At 40.7% G+C, this 19322-nt stretch overlaps 2 protein-coding genes across 16 annotated transcripts in view; one reads left to right on the top strand and one right to left on the bottom strand.

Annotated features, from left to right (window-relative positions):
- The window catches only part of arhgef9 (Cdc42 guanine nucleotide exchange factor 9), a 49136-nt gene extending 39858 nt beyond the window's left edge, over positions 1 to 9278 (top strand). For 11 of the 14 annotated variants that reach the window (XM_011480406.3, XM_011480405.3, XM_011480409.3 and 8 more), the window contains 4 exons: positions 470 to 601; positions 1507 to 1750; positions 1946 to 2014; positions 4912 to 9278. In XM_011480406.3, the coding sequence (XP_011478708.2) occupies positions 470 to 601; positions 1507 to 1750; positions 1946 to 2014; positions 4912 to 5087 (621 nt within the window). In that variant the 3' untranslated portion in view covers positions 5088 to 9278. Of the gene's footprint in view, positions 1 to 469; positions 602 to 1506; positions 1751 to 1945; positions 2038 to 3980; positions 4049 to 4911 lie in introns of all 14 variants that reach the window. The other 3 variants (XR_909457.3, XM_020706732.2, XM_011480408.3) reach the window with 3 other exon arrangements.
- Positions 9279 to 12371: 3093 nt separating this feature from the next.
- asb12 (ankyrin repeat and SOCS box containing 12) lies at positions 12372 to 19307 on the bottom strand. 2 transcript variants are annotated; one of them, XM_011480404.3, is made up of 5 exons: positions 18910 to 19307; positions 17159 to 18819; positions 16740 to 17057; positions 13481 to 14009; positions 12372 to 13399 (listed from the first exon to the last, which is right to left on the bottom strand). In XM_011480404.3, exons 3-5 carry the CDS (start codon positions 16998 to 17000, stop codon positions 13263 to 13265), a joined length of 927 nt encoding a protein of 308 aa, XP_011478706.1. In that variant the 5' UTR covers positions 17001 to 17057; positions 17159 to 18819; positions 18910 to 19307; the 3' UTR covers positions 12372 to 13262. The 2 variants fall into 2 exon arrangements, with proteins under 2 accessions (XP_011478706.1, XP_004073482.1); XM_004073434.4 differs by having other exon boundaries at positions 17195 to 18819.
- Positions 19308 to 19322: the final 15 nt, after the last annotated feature.

Raw genomic sequence — 19322 nt, 5'->3', positions numbered from 1 at the left:
ATTTTGGATCCTACACCACCAGTTCCTGAGGTATAATATAATATATTATACCAATTTAAAATAAATAAATAAACATCATAATAAGCATCATTGTTGTTCAGCTGGAAGTGCAGACCTATAGGCAGGAGTAAAGATATTTGTAAATTATTGTTGAAGAGTAATTAGGTTTAATAACTGCGGCTTCCTTCCTAGAAACTATTTTTAATGAAAGAATCAGCCCTTATCAGAAGAAGCATATGTTGTATTTCATCTAAAGCTGGTTCAAACATGTGGCTGTGCAGAACTGAGCTCCAACTTGAACGGTTGTGACAATAATTAAGATGTTTCAAGTCTCCTCTGTCCGAAAGGATCCTCTGATATCACAGAAAAACTTTACATAACTGTTTCCACAGGCGGAGAACGACTAACCGTAATGAGCAGATTGACTCCAACTGTACTAAGTCCAAGTGTCCTTTAAATTTGTGTTTAGGGAGACGATATCTTAGACAGGAGCTCGGAGCTTATCTACACTGGGGAGTTGTCATGGATCTATCAGCCGTATGGACGCAGCCAGCAGCGAGTCTTTTTCCTCTTTGATCACCAGCTGGTTCTCTGTAAGAAGGTGAGCTCTCGCCCTTTTGTTCCTTTTTATTTTAGGCTCGTTTTTAAAGTTCATCCGCAGTTTCCTGAAAGTTGCTGTGTCACATGGCTGCTGTACAGCAAGCCTTGAAGAAAATGTGACTTCATACGAGGAGTTGAAAATAGATTACATAAAGCTGGATGAGACACGGCAGTCCTCTGAGGAGACGCATTCAAATCCTCGGCGCCTTTCACAAAATGGAGCTGCGGCGCTTTTTGGCTCCAATGCACCGAGGCTGCACTCTCTCCTGTCAGAGGAATATCCACGCTTGGCTGGACTCGTTACACGCAAACATGCAGGCACAAACGCAGACAGACACTTAGACGCGAACATAACTGCATCATCTTTACACACAGGCTGAATGCAAAAATGGCTAATTTGTTTAACAACACAAGGACACGACCCCCCCTGTACATACAAATATATTGTTTATGTTTCCATGCTTCCTATTTTGTGTTCATCTCTCTACAGTCAGCAGGGTGATGCTCTAAATCACCCAGTCTTTTTTTTTTCACTTTTGCGTACCCAGCATCCTTTGGTGCATGTGCCAGCCCTCAGGGTGCAGTACAGCAAGAGCACATTGTAAGAAGTTTTCCATCTTTCTTATCAGCACAAAGCTTCACACTTATCTCCCCCTGCTGATGAAAGGATTTCTCTTCTTACCTTTCTTTTTATGGTAAAACAAAGGCACGTTGTTGTGTGAGAACTGATCTTCACTCTCTGCTATATTAGCCAGTATTTTTTGTGTTTCTGGAGCAAGAAACTTGTCTTTTTGTGAAAATGCAGCAACATGTGTTGTATGAAAGAGACCATCAGGATGCTGAAAGGCTTTTTCACACCTTGAAAGTTCAGCGCACTCACAAGCGTCTCCTTTTCATCTTCACCAGGATCTGATCCGCAGAGACATCCTGTACTACAAAGGCCGCATCGACATGGATCGCTACGAGGTCCGGGACGCCATCGATGGGCGCGATGATGACTTCAATGTTAGTGTGAAGAATGCTTTTAAATTGTACAACAAAGACAGCGAAGAGATCCACATATTTCTGGCCAAAAAGCCGGAGGAAAAGATCCGCTGGCTCAGGGCATTCCACGAGGAGAGGAAGATGGTCCAGGAGGATGAGAAAATCGGTTTGTTACACTCTTCTTTGTTCCTTCCTGTTTGTAAAATCAATTCACAATATTTCTACGGTAGTGATAGAGTTTTTGCTATGTCCAAATGGATCAGATAACTATCATGGTGTATCAGCAACTCACAACACTTTATCTTGGGTATCAAAGCACACCTGGAATATCTGAGCAACATACTACTTTGTCGATATTTAGGTTTTGAGATCTCTGAGTACCAGAAGCGACAGGCAGCCATGACGGTGAGGAAGGTGACCAAACAGAAAGGTGAGGCAACAAGAAGATATCAGGTGATTTCCTTGTTTGTTTCTTTATTTCCCCTTTGCTGCTGTGCTCTGTCTTCTCATCGCTGTTTACTCTTTCTTTAACCTGTTCTCTTTCCTTTTAAACACTATTTATGAAAATGGAAAGCTGGTTTTATACCAAAAGTTTTATTTTTATTTTTTTATCGTAAGCTAGAGCTGTCAGGAGTTCTCATGTCTTTTGGCGTCCAGTCTCTAATGTAACTTTCTGCCAGCCCAAACAGGAGAACAGCCTGCTGTGAGTTGGAAAGCAGCTGTTAAGCATCAATGAAAAGACAGAGGGCTGTATGCATGAAGTATTTAGTTTAAAGGATGATGCCAGTGCTGAGGATGTTTGGGTTCTGTGTCATGCTTGCCTTGAGAAATTAAAAGCCTGAGGTTTGTTATTTCGATGAATTTCCTGGTCACTTTAATACAAAAAAATCAAGGCAATAATGTGTCAATTGGTGTTGACATTTTTGATTTGGTCTAATTTTAAATTCGTTTATGTAAAACTGTGGGCTGGTGCTCTCACTCCCCTGGACTGATGAAGTCCGGTTGGGTCCTGATATCGATTCCCTTCATACAGCAGTGTTCAAATTTGGTGCTCTTCATACAGCTTGAGTTTTTTTTTTTTTTTAATATATATATTTTCACTCTAAACTGTTTGGTCCAGTCCGCTTCATTGGTGTCAAAGCTCATCTGAACACCAGTGTGGACAAGACAATCAAGCCCAAGTGAGTTTTGGCTCATTTGCAAGTGAACCCTGGTGTACTTTATTTTTTTATTACGAATGCAGATCTATCTAGCTTACCAAAGAGCCCCCTAACAGCACACTAAAAAGGCAAATCTGACTAAATATTGTGATAAATATTGCCTAGTGTGAACATATCTGATGTTATTCCCACTTGAGTTATTTTTGAAGTTTCACTGAGGTCTGATAATGGCAAAAGATGGTATTTTAGTCATGAAAGCAGAAAAATGCATGATGGTGGGCTGAGAAACACTGTCCACACTTAATGCCTTAGTCACAACTGCCCTTATGGATGGATATGAGCGGGTGTCTGAGGGTGAACAATAGGTAACCTGTACTGGGATGAAATTTTAAGATCATAGACCTCTTGGTCTGTAGACCAAAAGTGTTCATGCATATTTTATACTGGCATGCTGCTGGCAACAGGTCTAGGTAAGAATAAATAAGGGTAAAGTAGGTGAGATGCAATTGTGGCGTACTAATTTTTCATTTTTTCAACTTATGGGCCTATCAGTGCTGGTCGAGTAATAAGTGTGTGCTCCTTGTCTAAGAAATTAGACAATCGCAGGGTAGTTTGTGGATCCTAGGGGCATCTTTTGGACACTGATGTGTATCACCTGCACACCCATGCATGCAGCATTTGTGCATAGTCAGTAAGGAGCCAGTATGCACATTTTAACGAATAGACAGTGGCGTAAGGGCACCATATGGCAGCATCACACGTACATCATAAGTGAGTGTTACTTACATTATCCTCACAAATACTTACATTATCCTCACAAATACTTGACAATGCACTTCCCACAATTACTCTAGGAGTCAAAACAGACACGGGCGCATGTGGCTAAGGCCTAAAATAGTTCAAACTGTTCGAGTTGCACTGACCGAGCCCAACATCTGCTGACGAGATGCTGATTTTTCCCAACCAAGGACTCACACATCCGCTCACTTCTGGGATCATCCTTTGCTGTTTAGCCTTTTATTTGCTAGATTAGATGTTCGTTTGTTTACCATTACTGATATTCTCGCCAGTTCCCACAATAAGCATGACCATCCATTGAAGTATAAATAAAACGATAACCACTACGAGAAATGATCTCTTTGGTAGATGCAGACGTCTGTCAGAAGTAAATGTGTGTTTCTGAGTTCTGTTTGTGTTCTTGGCTGGCACAAGGTGAAGTATTCTCTTGAATTTCAGATTCATTTATAGATTTCATCTTGAGAAAGAGGGCCATGTTGTATGGACATGGTTTGAAAATGATAAAGGTATATGCATTAGAGTTCTACTTAGAGCTAGCACAATAAGATGCCATGGCAACTGCTAAGCCGCATTGGAAGGTGTTGTGTTAACCATTGGCACTGGAGCATGCAGTCACCGTCCAATCTGTTTACAAGCATTATCTTGACTATCCAAGATAAATAGGCTCTACTAACACAAACAGATCAAAGCATTCTAACTGCTAAAACAGTGTTTGGCAAAAAATTAGATTTGGAACAGAAGACACTGTTTATCATCTTCTCCTTTTTTTTCCAAGATGCCATGGCAACTTTTAGATATTTCATCTCCAAATATTGTTCTGTTTTCCTTAATAACAGTAGCATAGCTGTGATGCTTGTAGACTGTAGCAAAATGACATGGTAGAGTGTAGTTCAAACGCACATTGACGGCTTTCTGTTGGCTCTACTTTGGCTAATCCTGCGTTCACGAGTGTTAAGGGTGCTATTCAAACAAACGCGCTGTCAACAAACATGGATGATCAGCGGTCCATGTCCAGCTGCCTGGTGTCTGGTGTAAGCCGTCAGTTCTCGTGCTTGGCTGCTGCACACTTTGATTGAATAGCATTTTTATCCACTTTATCTTCCCAATTTAACCTCATCATACATCCATCCTGTATCATGTATCAGGATTAACATGCAGGAATGTTGAGTGACGGCTTATTTTGTTTTGTCTGTGTGCTTGTTTTTGTGGAAGCATGACTTGATGTTGCATCCTAGTATCGATGTCATGACCGTTATTGACGATGTTTCCTCTTTGCTCTCTGCCTTTCCTTCTTTTGTCTCCTTACTCTGTGTCTTTCCTCGTCTCCCTGGCCTTCCCCTTCTTGTTCTATTTGCACATGCTTTTTTAGGTGTAAACAGATGTACGCCCCCCTCATACCCGCCCCCCCAGGATCCTCTCAGTGCGGGGCAGTATGAGGTAATGGAGGACATGGCACAAGGCGAAGTTTTTGAATTCAGTCAATCCAAAAGAGGCCAGGCTCCTTTCTGGCAGAATTTTAGTAGATTAGCTCCATTTAAGAAATAGAGAAACACAGACTCTTCTGAAGGACCAGCTATTTTTCTTAGAAGCACTAAACACTGGATTGCTATGTTCCATGGTGAAGAAGATACAAAAAGAAAAAACACATCCACAAAAGACTCTGAAGTTAAGGACCAATGCGATTAGAAGGTTTTACTGGAAGCACCAAGTGGACCTAAAAGGATTCAGACAAACTAAACACTTTTACAGCTCATGTATGTTAGTAATGTTCTTAGTTGTCATCCTTCTTCAGCTCAATCATGAACGTTTTTCCCTTGGATTCTGCATCTTCACACCATCTGAATGTCCTGCAGTTATGTAGATTGTTATTTAATTTTGCTTTTAAAATCTGGAGAGAGACCGCAGACCAAGCCAGGTCCCTCCTGGCTGCGTGACTGTTGCTGAGACTTTGCTGCGCTGCTATGTTAGAATGCTTGTTCTGTTCCTCTGAATGTGGGATGCAGCGACCTCAGCAGCCTGGACGGGACAAGCCCCACTGTTAGTTTCACCTTTAAGTTGGATCACTTTGACAAATGATCATCGACGGGTCATCTCATCAAACTCCACTGATGTCTGAATCAGGATCTCCTTGCTCTCAGTCCTCCTTTGTCAAACAGATTATCCCACTTTTTACCTATTCCCGCTTCCTTCTCTCCATCCTTCTGCACACAACTGCTGTTTCTTTTTTTTAATCCGTGGAGGAAGTTTCTTTTTGACGAACCTGCCATGGCATGATGGGTCAGGGAACAAATCAATAGTTGGAACATCGATAGGGTATTTACATTTTATCACCAACCACTTGTGACAGGGTATTCGCTCACACTGAGGCTCAGTGTGCTGTGTCCAACAGAGAGCTTGCTTGGAGGAAGCGGCTGGGAGCAGGAGAGGGGCAGGTTTTGGTACACCTGTCTTATGCCCCAGCCCCTTCTCCCATTCTCCCTGGAGACCACTCCTGTAGCACTTTGCTGGCAGCTCGCTGGGTGTTTGGAAAGAGCACAGCCTACCTCTGGGAATGAGCACTAAAAGTCAAGTTGACGCATCAGCCAAGGTTTAAAAATTCTCTTTGGAAAAAAAATAAAATAAAAAAAACTTCTTCAGTTAATAATTTTGTAGTGTTGACACTATAAATTCAGTTCTCATTTGATCGGAGCCTGGGCCATTCAAACTTGTGGTGCTAAGACGTGATAATTGAAGCCTCTAAAAGCAAAGCGTTTGATAAATGATCAAAAATAAGGTTAAATTCAGGTGTTTTGAGTTAGAACTGAGAATGAGTCCAAAACAGCAGTTATCTGAGGAGGTGGAGAAGTGAACGCATATCCTCTGACAGACTTGTGCACCTCTAAAATCTTTGGGTTTAGACCCTAGCTTCCTCCCTGTCACTTTGTTTTTTTTTTCCCAATCTGATTCGTACTTGGACAGTTAGCTCCAGCACCGTTAAGTGGTTTCCGGAAAACTGTGGCCTGATCAGATTGATTTGTTTAATCACCAAAGTCCCCGAGGCTGCTCTGTGACAAGAGTCTGCCATAGATACAGTCCTTCTGCCGAAGCGACCGAGGAGGATCTACCACTGTACACTCATGAAAGTGTAGTTCTTTTCTACTTGGAATGTGAGTGAGACATCTGTCCGTGCTTCATGATCATGCCTCAGATGTACCTTTTGTGTTTGGATTATACCACCTGATGGACAGAACAAATACAGTATGACAACTTGTGCAATGTGATATATCATTATATATCCTCACTATTCACTACGGCGTGACATGAAAGAGTTATATATTGTTCTGTGTCATTTGTTTGCCTTCTTATAGGCCTTATAACCTATTGGAACAAAGATCCTTAGAACTGCTTTGTATGTTGTGTAATTTATGTTTTGTTTCAGTAAAAAAAAGTTGAGAAAAGGGCGATTTGGCTGCTGGTGTCTGTAGAGATGGCTCCCGCTGAGATTGTTTTGGAAGATAATTCTGTTGCCTGGCACAGCAAAAAGACACGGTTCCCAGGCCATGATAACCTCAGGTCCCGTGCCCCGCCCTAATCCATCCCCACCACCACCCATACCACCGGTACCAAGCATACTGGAAAACACACACACACACACCGACGCACAATCCCGTGCACTTGTTGGCCCGTTCTGCTGCGGAGAAGAGAGATGCTATCTAACAGTGCCTTCCAGCATTCCACTAGTGATTATCTATTCAGTTTCACAGGCAGATTTGAATTAGTCATGTATTTTCCCTTCAGTGCATTTCTTCCTTTCTCTCTGCTCTCACACACGCAGGGAATTCCTTTTTCCCAGCACTCCAGATCCACTCGGACAGAAACTCAGCGCAGACTTTTTTTTTCCCTGTGCGAGTACATACCGAAAAACTCGGAACCCCCTGCATTGTACTCCGTCATGCTTACATAGCTGCAAGCTTAGCTGCATCGAAAGACTCTCACTCTAATTTCCGGTGTGTTAGAAACCGCATAGATTTATTGTATCTATTTATCTTCCTAAAAGATGGCTTAATATACGGTAGGACATTTTTCTTTGTCAATCAAGTTAAGTTTCACTTTTCAAATATAGTATCATAATAAATAGTGCGTTATGAATTAAAAGAAGAGTAATCTATTTTACCTTTGTCAGCTACACACTGTAAATACTGTAAAAAGAACAGATCATATATTTGGATATTGGTATTTTGCGTTGGAAACGAATGTTGTTCCAGTTCTAGCGTGCGGTAGACCTCAGTACCAGGTAAATGCATGCTTGTGGCATCCAATATTTTGCATGAGACTTAAGGCAACACTTAACAGATAAACTTACTTTGTTTTATTTATTTATTTTTAAATGAGTTCATGCCATCTCACCAAAGGGAGTTGTTTTTGTCAGTCCCCCTATCACCTCACCTTTGTTTTTATTTCCTGTTAGGCAAATCAGAAGATTAAATCAAAAACTAATCTCTTCATAGCTGCTAGAGCTAATACTAATGTTCTCTCGCCCACATCCCACAAACATTTAAAAAATAGATTCCTTTTTTATCATTTTTGAAGTGACCTCATCAACGGAGGCAAAACGGGTATATTTCCTCTCTGACAGTCAACCAAACAGCAGTTTCTGCTTTCACCATGGATGTTTGTGTATAGAAATGGTTATAGTCTCCCTTAAAGACCCACTCTGATCATCTTTTGAGCTCATTTAAAAGCATTCCCACTTTTCTTTCAGTTATAATTATGCTGTTTTTGACCAAAAACCTGCCTTTTTCTAAGACAATTTCAGCAGAGTGGCAGTAATACATTAGAATACACAAATGAGCTCTTTTTCAAACCGCATTTCTTTTCCTGTGCTCCTAACTCACAACGATTTGAAAAAAGAAATACTCTGAAACGCAATTTTAAGCTTAATTTTTTTTAACATTTGTCCTCCATCAGAAAAATGTCACAAGAACATTAAAAACACCATTTTTATTGGAGTAGGTCTTTAATATACAGCTAATCCCGAAGACCCAGCACTTCATCAGAATTCAATTCCTGCTTTTGTTTCCAATAATGACTTGACATCAGCTCTATTTATTGGCATCAGTATTATATGGTTTCATTTGGGCCAAAGTGTTAATAGGGTGTATATATTTTTTCTTATGTAATTAACAATCTGACTTTGTACTGAGAGCTCAAAAAAATTTTTTTGCTTTGTTTTGTTTTCCTCAGGCATCTGATTAAGACAGCCAAGTAAGCAGACTGTCATCTGAATGCATCTGAGGATGCTTGGATTTCTCGAATTCCTCTTAGTCCAGAGTTTACATGAGCCAGTGATCACCCATACTCACACTTAGCACAGCAGAATCCTGCAGCTAGGATACATTTAGAAGACCCCATGTTGGAAAAATCAATCATTGTATATTACTCATCTTTTTTAAGTTGTTCCCCCCTCCCCGAAGAAAACCCTTTGACATCATATGCAAACATTTCTATGTTCCTCTTTTTGTTTTTTGCCAGCCTTTTGAGTTTATTTCTTGTAGAAATTTAAATCCTGAAAAGTAATGCCTATTCAATCCAGAAACTGTGAATGAGAGAGTGGAGATGTCAACTGTTTGTACATTATATGTTTTGATGTAATCAGAAGCACTGGGAATATGTTGTATTTCGCTGTAAAAAATGAAAAAAAAAATCCATATCTGATATAGCTGTACTTTTGTTGAAAATAAAACCTCTGCAGAAGTGCGTGTCGAGGCGTCAGTGTGTGAGTAGGAGCATTGTGCCGGGTTTCCTGTTGTGTGTGATATCACCTCCTGTTTGTTGCGGCCATTCCCAACTGCTGACACACTCTCTCCAGGATATCTTGCAGGGGAGGGATCGAGGGTCGTGAGATAAACAGCGTAATCACACGTCACGGCATAAATCAATATGTTTCATGCTCATGTCTGCGTTGGACGGCTGTAATCAATAAATAATGAGGAGTTACGCAGATATCTCCCACTTGGCCACCATGAAGTGTGTCTGCTCACTGCGCTTCCTGATGTTTTGAAGCCCAAAGATGCAAGAGTGTTTTTCAGCCGAGATCTAAGGCATCCTGTTGTGATGCACCCACTCTGCGGGTTGTGTGCGTGTGTGTGTGTGCGTGTGTGTTTCCTCAGTTGTGTCTAAAGTGAGTGGGGGTCCATTTAATTCCTTTGAAAATCACCTTTGAAAATGGGAGAGAGCAAAAAGCTGATGCAAGATACAAACCGAGGAGCCAACCAGCTAATAGGACAAAGCAGTTGACAGTGCCACTGCGGCCTCTACTGGTCAGTGGTGGTACGACACTTTTTTCCATTGGTCCAATCAGTCAGGATCACTCTGGGTGATCCTGAATGTTTGTTTACATGTCTACAGCATGAAAAAACCTTTATGTAAAATTAAAATAATGTAAATGGGGGATTTTGTCTTCTTTTTCGGCACCCTCATTAATCCATTGTCCATCTCTGTTTGGTGTGAGATATCTGAAGTAGTTTAAGCTTTATGACTTCATTTTAGAACTGAACTGGGTCAGTGTGACATCACACATAAAAAAAGGCTTATTTCTGGCTCCAACCAAAATTAAGTCAATTCGGTCGCCATTTTTTTTTTGGATATGGATGCTGCCATGTTGGAACCAGACATCATCAGTAAGCAACGATTTGTCCAAGTAGGTCTGAGACATTGCTATGACAACCACTCTTACCAATCTGGAGTGAGCTTGTTGGAAGTCCACACCCCTACCAGTTGAAAGCGAGCTTCACAAACTCTGTCAATCAGACGTTTTGAGTGTTTGGCGTGGGGGGCCAGCAGGTGCCACATGCTTTTGTTCAGGCATCTGATTGGCCAGTTTATAACTTGCACTACTGCAATTCGGATTATCGAGAAAAACAGGTAGAAGAGAAAGAATGGTTATTCTTACAAATATAATAGCTAAATACTAGCTGTTTATTTCTCAATAGAAGTCCATGGGGTTTTAGCTTCTTGGAAACCACTTCCTGCTTTGAATACAAACTAGGTCCAGTTCTCATCTAAAGTCAACAATTTAGTCCCAGAGTTTGCTCATTTTCCCCAATGAAACTGTAGTCACTAAATGCTTAAATATATTGTGTAGGTGCCATGAATTAAGTGTGGTCTTTCTTATGGTGAATGAATATAGATTTCTTTTGATTATGGGTCATATAATCAGCTGGTGGGTCACATGTTTGTGGGCGGTGACATCAATTTACTTTAACTCACCTGTGGTTTTTCCCTGTGTAAGGGGGGGGCTGGGTTGGTTGCCGTAATGTTTGTTGACCGCTTTATATTTCTCTTTTTTGATCACAATATAACAAGTGGATTTAATTACCTTCATTTTTCATTATTAAAACTTCAAAAAACAAACTTCGTTATTATGCTCTATGGTTTTTGAGCGCGTCATTCAATACCCGGACCCACCCAGCGTCAGCCTCTCAGCGACTGTTTGGTTTTGAACAATTGAAGTTGCTACATTTTTGTCAACAAAAAAAAAGGCCAATAAACACGGATATTATGTGATTAAGCAACGGAGCTGAGATTTGGAGTAACAAAGGAGGATTAAGGGAGATAGTTGCTGGCTTTCAAACAGTTAAGGAGAAGCTGCTATCATCATTCAAGCGAACTACAGCCAGGTAAGATGTGCGCATGGAAGCTGTGCCAGTGGAAGGAAGGATTGCAGTTCAAAAGTTTGAAGATTGGGAGCTGTCGTCTGGCTCGTGGCTGAAGGAGGTTTAGTTCTGCGCAAAACATTCCGTTGCTGAGTGACTTTTTGCAGAGTGACGCAATGCTGTGACGCGTGAATGCGCTCAATTGGTGAAGTTGCCGCTGTTCTTGTTCCAAATGTGGATATTATTTGGATAAAGTTTATTTTGCTTCACAGACAATATCCAAAGGTGGCTAAAGAATGAAATGTGCCATAATCACGCTGATGCTGCAGGTTTTGAAATGAACAAACATTGAATTAAATGAATGACTGAAGGACTGATTAAAATGGAGCGTGATAACAGACTGATTAAACCCACGGCCAAGGCGTTGGCAAATAAAATTGAAAAGCTTCAACATGATCGAAAAATAGCAGTTAATAAAATGAAATCACTATACCAGAAATTAAATCACTTATGAAGACAGAAGAAAATGTTTCACATGTCCAATCATTTTTCAAGGAATTAAATCAGTTTTGTGTAACTGCTATCGCCTCACATGATGTTTTGGTGCCTTAACTCATGGAGGATGAGCAAAACGAGTGGTTTGACAGCATCATGACATATACTAATGCATTTAAAGAAGATATTGAAAGATGGCGGAGTGGGTCGAAGACGTGCAACAAAGTGGAAGCCCTCCATTTGCTTCAAACAGTTCCAGCTGTAAAAGGTGAAGAAATGCTTCAATATCGAAAAGAGGATGGTCCACAAATAAATATCACTGCATCACTGCTCAGTACAGAAGATATGCAAGACGACATTAAACCGTATGACGGTGTGTCAAACGTGGAAAATAAAACCTCAGTTTCTGGGAGAAGGTCTGTTGCTTCTTCTTCTTCATCTGCATGTCTGAAAACAGAAGCTGACCTGGCAGCGTTAATGGCAAGACAGAAGCTACTAAAGGAAAAACATGAACTGGAGGAACAAGAGGAACATCTGAAGAGGAAGAAGGAGCGCCTTAAAAGGGATGAAGACATTGCAGCACATGTGGTTAAATTGAATGTGTTACGATCTCAGTGTCACAAGTTCAAAGAAGTCAACTAAATACTCTGATGGAATGGATTCTTAATTGGAAAAGGAAACATCAAAACAGATGGTTGTCAATGTTGATGCAAATTCCTTTATTCCAGAACCATAAAACAAAGAGATACTAAACAATTTTATTTAAAATGACATGGCGGGCCACATTTGGCCCGCAGGCCTTGAGTTTGACACACGTGCCTTACAATATCCCTTCTACCTACTTGTTAGGTTTTTGTTTGCCTTGTGGGACGAAGGGAGCATGCCAGGATTTAACCACGACCTTCTTGCTATTGGATGGTTAGGTGATGGTGCCAACCCTATCACCAGCATTTAACGTTTTAGTAATTTCAACCCACTTTCAGATGGACATTTTTAACTAGAAACGTCCCAACTCTTAAAAAATGTATGAATATTCTGACTCCAGTTGATATTTTTAATGCTGAGATTGACAGGATCTCATAAAAATGTGCAACACTACCATGAATTTGTCAAAAAGTAAGGGGAACGATCATGAATTTATACACGCTGTAAAAGTCGGGTAGGAGTTGTTATATTGGGGACTTTCATGTGTCCTTTAATGATGAGGTCATCAGTTTGCCCTTCTAGACTAAAGCAAAAATTCAGTTTGCTGTACTATACTTTCCTTTTTTGTGATTGTGATACCAAGATTGTATAATTGTGATTTTTTTTTTTTTTAAGACAGCAACCATTAATCGGGCTTTATAAGGTTGATAAACATGAAGCAACACTGTTGGAGCCCCAAAAGCCCTGTATTTGTGAGGGTTTTGTTGCTGCCATCTTAACTTTCCTCTCTGCTGAGCTCCAGTGCCCTTTTTTGTACAACCCGTGACATTACTGCACTCACATATAGGTGGATAAAGCCTTTTCTTGGGGGCATCCACGTGTAGCTTGGAGCTTAAGGCAGCTCAAACCGTCCATCCAGCTGATCCATCCAGGAACACGGTTCACGTTAGGAGGGGTTATGCTTTAAATAGTTCTTCATGGTCACAGGAATGTCCAAACTGTCAATTGCAGGCTCTTTGTTTGCAAAGCAGATGCATCTTCGAATCATCCGTCGAGTCTGCGACATCAGTGTTTTGGGGCAAACTGGGGCAGAAACAGGAGAAAAAAGGTGAAACATTTGCAGTTGAAATGTTGACTCTGTGGTGCTGTGTGAATAGATCTCACCTCTTTCCTTGAGCAGCAGAAGCAGAGCTTCATTTTGCTTTGTTGTTTTGTCGATGATGAGTGTGGGCAAGTACACGTTGGCTCCAAAGTTGATGAGAAGCTGAATGTACTCCACCCCGCAGCCGTAACGGAGACACACCTCCAGGACAGTCTTTGGCAGCTTAATCCTCGCCAACATCTTCTCGTCTGTGCAGTTGTAGTCGGGGTTTGCTCCATGGAGGAGGAGGAGCTTAAAGCAGTCCAGGTGTCCATAAACAGCTGACAGGTAGAGGGGCCCTCTGCAGGTTGTGGCATTGGAGGCCCACTCAGGGACTTTGGGTTTGACGTCTACATCTGCTCCGAAGCGCAGCAGCTCTCGCAGGACATCCACGTCGCCCTCCCGCGCTGCGGTGAGCAGCGGGGAGCAGTTGTTGTACTGGCTGCCGTTCGGGTCGGCTCCGGCTTTCAGGAGGGAAACCACGCAGTCCAGATGTTTGCCGCTGACAGCAGTGAACAGGGGGGTCTGGGCTTTCACGTCCAAAACATCCACCTGGATTCAAAGCAAAAATAAAAAATTCAAGCAAACACAGGTAATTAAACTATTAGTGATATAAACAGCAAAAATATATTTAGCAAAATACATTTAAAAAAATCAAATAATTTTGAAAAATTTCAGGAAAAAAAAATCATGTAAAATCTGACTTTAAAAACAGTTATGAAACTGAAGGCTTAAACACTAAGCTATAAGCTGCTCCACTGCAATTTGTTTTACGCACAAATTTCAACTTAACTCCAAAATCAAATAACAATTTGGACACATGCTCACTACTTTTTCTTTTTACGGGAAAGCAATTTACCAGTAAAAAACTAAATAGTATGAACATTTTAGAAAGACTATTTATAAATTCACCATGTTTTTTAATATAAACTAGAGCAGTTTATAAAAAACAAATTTACATCCATTTTCTTTTAATGAGCAATCATTTAAACGCAATGCATTATGGTCTATATTCAACAAGCTAGTGAGCATCGATGCACATGAGCTTTTTGCAGAGACCTCTGGGAAATTTTCAGGGCAACAGGTTTTAAAATTGTACATTTGGATCAGTGATGTGCAGTGAGGTTGATGGCTGGTGAGGCACTGACTCCTCTGGAGTCAGATTTACAATTACAAAAACGGAATATTTCACCATTCATCCAACAGCAGCTAACAGCTTAGAAAATCCACACAAGCAAATATTTTCCCACAGAGAATATTTCTGTTATAGACATAGATAGAACACACTTCTTGCGGATGAATTATTCATATGTACTGTAAACAAATTAAAGTATATATATGTATGTGTTCAGCACACATTTGTCAAATACCATTTTCTTTATCATTTTAATTACGTGACAGAATAAGCAGTGTTGAAGTAGAAAATGAAAAAGCATTTTGAAGGATTGCTTTTTCATTTGAATTTTGAGTCAAAAAATGCAGCTTCATTTTGAAAATGAAAAAGCATTTCTGGTTTTGACTTTTATTTTTAATTATGCTACAGAATCGCTTCCATATGCCGTCAGACATGAGGCACAGTGCTTCAGAGCCTCATCTGGAGTTTAGCTCCGTGATCGCAACATTCACATTCGGCGGTTTTAACCTCAGAAACTGTAAAAAACGTGTTGAGTTGACTGAAAATCTATATTTAGCACAGATCAGTGGAAAATAATATTTACTTAATTTACCTTTTTCTACGATCATGACAGGTGAGGCCGAGCCTCACTTGCCTCACCTGACCGCACGTCACTGATTTGGATGCTCAAAATGGTGAATGTCCTATTTAGTTCATTAAATAGTAAGGGAATTCAGACACAACCTAAATACATGTTTTTAATTAAATCCTTTTGCCCATATCTGTTTCTTTAACATCATATAACCATTTGAATTTATTTGATAAATGCATTTCTGTGATTCCTACCTCATTAACGTGACCCAAACTTTCCTTATTCTGTATCACTTGGTCCATGTTTTCTGCCCTGTAGTTCAATATTATTCCACTAGAGGCAGTAGATAGTGGATGGTAGATCCTGCTCATTTTAAAATGGCTGCTTCCATGAAATCCCAAAACGCTTTTTGAAGGACGTTTGCACATTTTAAAAACTTTACGGTAACAAAAACTCATCTATTGTTATTCTTTTTTAATGACTACTTTCTGTATTCAAAAAATGCTTTTTTAAAATGATTAATTCCATATGATACAGTGACACCATGTTAAAAATACGTGGATCAAATTTGAGACAGAGGGGAAAAGAGGAGCTTTTTTCCTGAACACTCATGTCAATATTTTTTGCATCTTCAGCTTACATATTTGTGAGAAAAAACGTACCAAATCACCCAACATATAATTGATACTATCTAGATCTCGTACAAAAATTAAATGGCAATTTTTGTGGATTTCCTCAAGCTAATTAAAGAGGATTGACAAGATTTCTTTTAAATGATAAGGCTTTAAGGATTTATGATTGCCTGGAACAGTCAATTTTTTTGTTTCTTTTGATATTTTGGGCCTCTGGGCCTCCATAGGTTGCAGACTGCATGTCTTTGCGTGACTGCAGCATTGCCTCAGTGCACACAACCTTGAGAGAAAGCAGCAGCATTTAAAAGAGAAGTGACAGTAAGGGAACAGCTCATCATTCTCCACCAGCGGCACACTTGTTTTTGTTTTGGCAGTCTCTTCATTCTGAGTTCAAGAGGTCAGCTACTTTCAGAAAAAAATGTAATTTACAGCATTCAGGGTGAAGAGTTTCACAGCCTATTACTTAAAATCAAAATTTATGATCAATTTTGCGGTTTGCACTGCACTTGAAAATCCTTTTTAATGGGGAGGAGACCTGCTGTGAATTACATATGAGCTGACAACAGCTTTCCTGATCCTGATCTGCACTGATAGCTGCTGCTGATTCACTCACAGCTACAGTGATTTGTTAATAGTTGTCAACCTTTTTTAAAGAGACTGTTTATCAAGTTATCACAATGGATGATTAAAACAATGACAACAATGTTGATGACAGCCGACAATGTCTTCAACTTGTCATCAGCATTGATTAAATAGATGGTATGCTAAAATATCAGCTGTTTTTTATGTCAAGGGGGTAAGAATTGAGTGGAAAAAAATACCACAAATAAAGATTTTAACTTTTTATAGAGAACAAAGGCTGATTATGCAGCTTTTTTTTTTATTTTTTTGTACATTCCCAGCAAGTAAAGCTTCAAAATAAAAGCTTAAACCCTATATCTCACCTCTGCACCATGCTCCAACAGCAGCTCCAAACACCTCAGGTGTCCCAGAGCGGCAGCTGTGCGCAGGGGGGTTACAGGGACCCCCCACCCACTTGGAGCATTGATGTACCGCCTGTAGTTCTCCTGAGAGAGAAGCTCAGACAGCAGAGTCACGTTGTCTGTGCTTACAGCGCTGCTCAGAGCCTGACACTGCTCTTTGTCCTCATCCTCCTCCTTTGGCTGCAGCAGGGAGAAGATCTTAGAAATGTCCATTAAACTCATGTTGACAGCTGCACCCTGAGCTCGGAGGGAACTCCAGGCAAGTCAGACACTTTCCATCTGTAACGACAGAGGAGCGCTGGAGCTGAAACCTTCAATTGAAGATGTCAAATCTCCTGCTGCATCAGGACAAACTGGGATTGATGTGGTAAAACACCTACCTCAATGTGTTGCGCAAATCTCAAAAGAAGGCTCACCTTCAAAACTCTGTCACTGGTCACGTGCGGAAAGAGAGGTCCTCCGAAGAGAGCGAGTGACGTCCCTGCAGCAACCACGATTTGTCAAAGTGGAGTATGCTGAGTTTGTGTGTGAAAACTGACAATGGGGGCCAGGGCTTCTTACTGGGGGAATGTGGGGGGCTAAATTTAGGCCACACGGGGGGCCTGGATAGACTTCCATTCTGGGAGAGTCAGGGCTCAGGTTTATAATTAGAAAGGTGATAGAACTGATACTCAGTTTGTGGTTGGAATGTTTGACTTTTCTTGTTTAAAAAGAAAATACTCAAGTAAACAAAGGACTGTTTTCGGGTGTCCTGTTCAATTTAAGCGTATTTGAGAGTCGTTCTTTAATTTTGTTGCAGTCATTTGACCTTCCGCCCCCTACTTAGAGAACAATTTTAGTGTCAGCTGGGTGACTGTCACAGGCTTTAGAGGAGAATCCTGTCACCTGCTCCTCTGCCAAACCCACCCATGTCTTGTAAATGTCCCACATTTAGACGAGAGGGGGGGTTAACACACCAGATTCTTTCCCCAGATGGCAGACTGTCAGGTTTTTGGCAATTCCATATGAGATCTTGCTTTATTTAACTTACTATTCATTTGTGTGTGCGTGTAGAAATGTGGTTTTCTTTCCCAAAGCCCTTTCTTAAAAAAAAAAAGAGAGCCATAAACTTTAAAAATAATGCTGTTTTAAAATGCAATACCTTTATTTTTGTTGTGAAGAAGTTCAACATTTGTTAATTAAGGTCCTCTTTTGAGTATTTGTGTAAATTTGAGGCATACATAAGAAGGTGTTTGTGAATTTACAAGATGAAAACATTATGACAACTTCACACCGGCTTTATGAACAGATTTATGAAGAACGCGTTCCACATCATGAACTGGTAAAGTTCACCTGCTTGGCCACCAGATGGCGGAAGAGGTACACAGCTGACAGGAAGTGCGCCGGTAAACATTTGAAGGAGGGACACAAACATGTTTTAGTAAACAATATTTAATAACCTCGCTCTATCGGTGTTCTATTGGTAATAATTGTATTTCTTCTGTCTATATTATGAATGTTTTGAAAATTGTTCGAACATTTCACAACTTGAGAGAGAAAATTGACTATTTTGTTTTTTAAGTAGAACTTCACTTCTTGTGTCTGTGCTGCAGAATTTAAATAAAAAGATGTTATTTGAGGCCGAACGTGTTGTGGCCTTTAAAGCTACTCATCAATTCGTCAGTCTTTTGAAAGGGAAGAAAGGAAACAATCTTATGAGGGGCGAAAAGGCGATAAGAAAGGAAACAATCTTATGAGGGGCGAAAAGGCGATATGGGAGCGAAAGTGAAACCTGAGCTGCAGCAGAGGCTGAGATTAAAGCGGGAGGCTTACAGCTCTCTGATGGAGCAGACTAAAAAAATACCCACAAATCCTCCCTCTATTCGGGAAAAGATCCAAGTGTCCAGCCTCAGTCCCTGCCAACTGAAGGTAAAACTCTGGACCAATGAGGCCCAGATTTATTCACTTGGTGTTATCTCCCCTTCATTATGACAGTCTGCAGAGGGAGTGGCTCCACCCGTCTGCAGCAGGGAAAGCCACGGCTGGCCTTGACAACTTTTATCTGAAGGTGGAAGAAGACACAACTTTAATTTTAAACTCTGAAGGACAGACTAAACACAAACTTTTTTTTTTAAGTAACTTTTAGACCCACCGTGGTCCATCTTACTAATTATTCGATCCACTCTGTTGCAGGATTTGACACGTTAGGGCAGTTGATAAAAAAAAAAAAAATCTCCTAAAGCCTCCAGATACCCCTCACTGGATTTGGGAGGAACTTCTTTGGTGAAGATATGCGGGTCACAGCAACCCGGGGTTGCCTTAGCAACCACTAAGGATCATAGTGTTTCCCTGGCAACAGATGAAATGAGGGGTTACCCTGACAAAAACGCTACTGGAGCTCATTTATCAAAACCTCGCTGTCCTTTTTCAGGAAGATAGCAGCAGACATGACGGCGTGTCACAGTATTAATAGAGTGAAAATTACAATGACGCAGCAGAGGCAAACATATTCCTACCTCTTTACCTCCAAACACAGGATAGGCCCTCCCATTTGTGCAGGTCAAG

This window comes from Oryzias latipes, chromosome 10, assembly GCF_002234675.1.
Source record: "Oryzias latipes chromosome 10, ASM223467v1".
Lineage (NCBI taxonomy): Eukaryota > Metazoa > Chordata > Actinopteri > Beloniformes > Adrianichthyidae > Oryzias > Oryzias latipes.
The sequence above is the reverse complement of the archived record's forward strand: the minus strand, read 5'-3'. Positions and strand labels throughout refer to the sequence as shown.